Raw genomic sequence first — 6000 nt, 5'->3', positions numbered from 1 at the left:
CCCAGGGAGGGAGATAGGGTGGCCAGCCTGTTATTCTCCCAGTTCCTACTCCTGCTCTTCTTGAAGATGGGTTTGAGGTCTGTGTTTTCTAAGGACCCAAGAACCATTCTGGTTTCTATGGCACTTTTGACATAAATATCAGGGTTCTGTCAGGTGTCCACTGGTTTCATGGGCTCCTTATGCACCCAGGGATGCTCAGAGACAGAGTCTGTCCCTTTTACACATAGAGGTAGGAGTCACAGTGTCCTTCTGGCTTCCTGTTGCCACTCCCAAAGGATGGGAGACACCTCACCCCTGTGCTGTGTCACCTGCTCTGCACTCATCTGAGATGTCCCGCATCATGAGGAATGGACACGGGGACCTCAGTCAAAGGAAGTACAACCCAGTGCTGCATTCAGGTGATTTCCCATAGGTTGCTCCTCCCAATATGAAGTGAGCTCAAGACCTCGTGTGTTCCACAGGCCTTCACAGAATGGAAAGGAGTAGTTGATTGTGTTTGTGCTCACTCGGGTTCATGTCACCTCACGTACATGATGTGCATACTCACATCTCATCTGTCCAAAGCAAACATGGGCTGCTGAAACACTCGTGTCCATCCATGGAGGGAAGAACAGCCTCTTTCGGTGAGAGCGCAGGGCTGGAAATGGTGGTTGTGAGGGACCAGTCCATGATGATGCCCTGTGGCTCCTTCTGAGGGGTGTCCAGTGCACAGGGGCACAGCGCAGCCCCTGCTCTGCTGGTCCTGCAGGTCTCTGGCAGGAGACCTGGCTGTGAGAGGACACTGCTGTGTGCCAGCCCTGCACACACACACTGTTCAGCTGTACACTGGGGTTTGCATCCATGGCCACTTTCATATGCATATTCTTTAGAGAATCTTTGGAAGAAGACCTAAACCATCATGCTCTGCCCATAGGAGATCACCTTTCTACCTGGAAAGGCTGTTGTGAGGCCACCTCTGTGACACAAGTGCCCATTGGCTGTCCCTGCCTGTGCTCACAGCACTGACACACAACAGGACGGGAACCAAGCTGCCAGAGCACTCAGGCCTTGCACCAACACAAGGGATGAGAAGGAGAGTGGGGGAGTGGAACCAGAACAGCTCTGGAAGACCAAGCGCTGGTGCTCCCTGGCTCTGCTGCCAGGCTGGACTCATTTCCCCTCCTACCATGCACAGGAACTGTCCCTGCGGCTCCAAACAGGTCTTGGAGAAAGGATCCCATGAAAAAGAGTCACTACAGGGCTCTTTAATTTGTTTAAATACACAAAGGGAACAGTCAGTGGTTATAAAAGAACAGCAGACAGAGAATTTGAAAGGGGATGACATTATCACCATAGAAACACAACCAACAACAAAAAATAGAGATGATAGGCCAGGCCTCAAATTAGTTACATTAAAACTGCTATGCAGAAGGAGATAGGCAGTTTGCTGCTTCAGGAATTAATCCAGTCATCAGTTTCCACAGGGCATCCTTGAGCTCCTGGTTCCTCATGCTGTAGATGAGGGGGTTCACTGCTGGAGGCACCACCGAGTAAAGAACAGACACCACCGGATCCAGGGATGGGGAGGAGAATGAGGGGGGCTTCAGGTAGGCAAACATGGCAGTGCTGAGGAACAGGGAGACCACGGCCAGGTGAGGGAGGCAGGTGGAAAAGGCTTTGTGCCGTCCCTGCTCAGAGGGGATCCTCAGCACGGCCCTGAAGATCTGAACATAGGAGACCACAATGAACACAAAACACCCAAATGCTACTAAAAGACTAACCACAAGAAGCCCAAGTTCCCTGAGGTAGGAGTGTGAGCAGGAGAGCTTGAGGATCTGGGGGATTTCACAGAAGAACTGGTCCAGGGCATTGCCCTTGCACAGTGGCAGTGAAAATGTATTGGCCGTGTGCAGCAGAGCATTGAGAAACCCAGTGGCCCAGGCAGCTGCTGCCATGTGGACACAAGCTCTGCTGCCCAGGAGGGTCCCGTAGTGCAGGGGTTTGCAGATGGCAACGTAGCGGTCGTAGGACATGACAGTGAGAAGAGAATACTCTGCACCAAACAAGAAACAAAAAAAGAAGACCTGTGCAGCACATCCTGCATAGGAAATGACCTTGGTATCCCACAAAGAGTTGACCATGGATTTGGGGACAATGGTAGAGATGGAGCCCAGGTCGAGGAGGGAGAGGTTGAGCAGGAAGAAGTACATGGGGGTGTGGAGGTGCTGGTCCCAGGCTATGGTGGTGATGATGAGGCCATTGCCCAGGAGGGCAGCCAGGTAGATGCCCAGGAAGAGCCAGAAGTGCAAGAGCTGCAGCTCCCGGGTGTCTGTGAACGGCAGGAGGAGGAACTGGGTGGTGGAGCTGCTGTTGGACATTTGCTGCCTGTGGGCATGAGGACCTGTGCAAGAAGGAAAGGACAGTGACAAGCTAAAGGAGACTTCTCTAAGGAAAATAAACATGCTGTTTCTCATTGAAAACCCCCTGACCGATGGAGGGATGTTTCAGCTCATTCTCTCTTCCTACAAGCTGAGAAAAACAGTTCATCACAGTTTAAAATGCAGTTGGGCATGCAGTTTCCATGGACACAGCTGTAAGGCAAAATTCACTGAATTGGTGGCAGAAAAAAAACTGACCCACACTCCCACCCCAACCCCAGAGAGCAAGAGCTCCAGGGACAGGTGGAGAAACAGGGAAGGACACTGCAGTGCTACCAGAAAATAAAGCAAGGACAGAAAGGCTGATGGGCATGCCGTGGAACCTTCTCCTTACCTGGATGTGCTGCTGCCACTCACATAATGACACTGTAGAGCAAGTACTTTTAGCACCTCTTTTGTGTACCACGTTCCAGGAACCCTTCACCTGGAGGTCCAGCTGCTGAGGTGGAGACTGGTGACCTGGACCCCATGGCTTTGGGGCAGAGGCTCTGCTGGGGAGGAGAGAAGACCAGGGGTTGCACTGGGAAATATCCCTGCACTGCAGGGGATGGCAGGGGGGGGTTCTGAATCCACTACCCAGCATTTCTGGTCAAAGCTCCTTCTTCCTGCCCATGTCTATGCAGCCTGCAGCTGTGTCTCTGTCCCTGGGTCTGCTCCCTGTCCGTGTCACAGACCCCATCCCACCCACTGTGTGCTCAGCTCTGTCCTGCTCACACCTCCTGGCACTGCCCAGGGGCAGCTCTGTGTGTGCAGGGGCTCAGGAGCAGCTCAGACAACTCCTAACGAGAACTGGGGTCTCAGTGTCTTCTCCAAGGAGAGAAATAAATCCCCATCTCCCACTGCACACCCAGACAACCAAGAGTGGAAAACTGAAAGCACAGACTCACCCCCTTGCAGCTGTTGCTGTCTTGATGTCGTTGTTCAGAAGGACCCTCTGCCATGTCTGTGGGGTTGATCTGGAGCTCTGAGCAGCCCTGACTCACACAGCACCCTTCAACCCCACAAGCTCCCTGCCTGCCCTGCCGGGGGTTGCTCCTTCCACCCACAGCTGCTGCCATGGTGTATGGGGATATAGCGGAAGATTTGGCGAGGAGGTTAGTTAAATGTAAATACGCTCAAGTGACTTGCACCTGTCTGTAGAAAAAGCATACACATCACACTAATTGTCTTACTGACGTTGTGTGCTTGATGAGTAGAAGCTCTGTGTTAGATAACACAGGCCTGGGAGAAACTCTGGGCACCTTATCACTATGTCTGAGATTCCTGCTTTGTTGTGAGAAAGAGCGGGAGGCTGCACCTGCCTGAAGCTTTGAAATACAGGCGAGCTCAGTAGGCCCAGCGATCTTCCAGCAGGGCTGAACTGACCAGCGCCTGCATCCCCGCTGCTGTCATCTCTGCCTGGGAGCTCAGGTGTGGCTTTGGAGATCCCCCAGTAGAGAGGGAACTAAAAAAAACTTGCTCTTTGCAAATGCATCCGTGGCCTCTGGCTCTTCTTGCGATGTGCCTGCGTATGTGCACACACATGAGATCTCCCCGGGCAGGCTGAGCGCTGACCCTGGCAGGCGGCAGAGTCCCTGCCCTTGCACAGCCCTGGGGTGCAGGGACCCTGCTCTGCAGGACAGCCCTGGGCACCCCAGGGTGCTCACCCGGCTTCACAGCTGTTCAGCATTGCCTGACAAGAGCCCCCTCCTCACAGATCCCACCAGCTGTGCCTGTGCCAGTTTTAGGAGATGGCTCCAGGAGCTACAGCTGCATTGCCCTGCACCCAGAGACTTACCATGGCAAGGGCTGCAAAGGTTTCTCCTCCAGTGAGCTCTCAGTCATCCTCCCAATCCTGACCACCTTTAATCTCTCTCTGCCTTGCTCGTCTCCCTGAGATCCCCAGGCAGAGCCCTCAGCCCTGCTGCGCTGTGTAGAGGAGCTGCTCCTGGGCAGAGCTGTCTCTCTGCAGCGCTGCCGCTTGCCAGGAGCTCCCTCTGTCCCAGGAGCCCAGCCCAGCTCAGCAGCACAGGAGCAGCCCAAGGCGCTTTAATGACCCCTCTGGTGGGTTTGGTGCTGAGTCCATGGACCTCAGACACTGAGGGCAAGTTGAAAGAGTCAAACTCAGATCTAAACTTCAAAGTTTCTTGTAATGTTAATGAATCCCACTGAGGGACACAACTGAGAAACCATCCCCAGGGCAGCTGGGACAGAAAACTTGAAGCAGAACAAAGGGTAAGCAAGGTCAAGTTCTCTTAGATGCTGAGTAAACCTGTATGTGTTTCATTAACCAAAGGGCCAAGCCCTGATCCCCAGCCCTGGGAAGGCAGATCCTGTCCCTCCCACGTTGCCCAGGACCCTTCCTGGACAGTGTGATGTGGGCCTGTGCAAGGCCAAGGGCAGGACTATGGTCCCACAGCTCCCAGGTTCCTGGCTGGGGACAAGGAGGCCATGTGCTGGAAGGACAAGATGTCTCCTCACAGGCATCAGAGGTGCAGACAACAGCCATAGCCAAGGGGAGAAGGAGCTCATGTCTTGTGGGGCTCTCAGCCTCTTTACATCCCTTGATCATCTCCACAACAGCTAGTCCTGTGCTGTGGCATCCCCTGCACCTCTTTCCCTGCAGGCTGCAGACATCCCCCCTGCTGCCCCACCTTGCTCTTGTCTGAGCATCTTCCTTCCTTTGCTGAGATCTCTCCATCCTCCCCAGCTGTTCCTTGAAGCACAAAGCCTTGGGCTGATGCAGACTCCCTCTGCTGACCTGCTCCACCACAGCACTGCCCTTCCAGTCACATTCCTTGCTGCTCATGTCCAGCCTGGACCTCCCCAGCTACACTTTCAGCCATTATTTCTTTCTCAAACTCTTTCCCACTATGCAGAAAACCTCCACCATCTCTGAAACCACCCTTCAAGCACTCTCAGGCTACTCCTGCACTGCTGCAGCCTCCCCAGCGCTGCTGGGCCAAAGCAGCCCAGGTCCCTCAGCATCCCACACCATGTGCACAAGGTGCTGAACCTGCCTTGGTACAGCCCTGCACTCTCCAGTTCCTCCCTGCTTCTCCAAACTGGGAAGCCGCACACTGGCACACCCCCGTGTGTGGGGGGTCACACCAGTGCTGAACCGAATGGGATGAGAACTCCAGGTGTCTGGGTCCCCACGCTCCTCCTCATGCAGCCCCGTGTGCAGCTGCTTGTTCATGGTGAGCGTGCACCACGGGCTGGTGTGGGGACCTTGGAGTGCCCAGGCCCTTCTCCTCAGGGTCACTGCTCAGCGTGTCAGGTCCTGCTCTGTCCTGATGGATGGGGTTATTGTCCCACCCTGACAAAGAACTGGTCAGTTCTCCTTTTAAAACTTAGGAGATTCCTTATGGTGGAACCCCAAATTTCCTAAAGGTCTGGACTCTCCCTGGACTGAAGCTCCATTTGTTCAGCTGTTAATAATTGTACTCAGATTGTTTATCCTGATGATTGTGTCTTTCCCAATATAATAGTGTGAGGAATTACAGAACACTACAAATACAACCTCGTAGAGAAATATGGGGTCTTGGGAGTCTGCTACTCATAATGTTATGTTTGGATTCTAAGGGGAATGTGTCCTTTTTGT

The 6000-nt window shown here is 53.6% G+C and overlaps 1 protein-coding gene across 1 annotated transcript in view; it reads right to left on the bottom strand.

The window, feature by feature from the left end:
* Window positions 1–1400: 1400 nt before the first annotated feature.
* LOC136106355 (olfactory receptor 14J1-like) overlaps window positions 1401–6000 on the bottom strand; it is a 36306-nt gene continuing 31706 nt past the window's right edge. Inside the window, exon 2 of the mRNA XM_065846682.2 lies at window positions 1401–2215. Within this exon, the coding sequence (XP_065702754.2) occupies window positions 1401–2215 (815 nt within the window). The remainder of the gene's footprint in view (window positions 2216–6000) is intronic.

This window comes from Patagioenas fasciata, chromosome 11 (genome assembly GCF_037038585.1).
Source record: "Patagioenas fasciata isolate bPatFas1 chromosome 11, bPatFas1.hap1, whole genome shotgun sequence".
In the NCBI taxonomy this organism is placed as follows: Eukaryota; Metazoa; Chordata; class Aves; order Columbiformes; family Columbidae; genus Patagioenas; species Patagioenas fasciata.
This window is presented reverse-complemented; position numbering and strand designations above follow the sequence as displayed.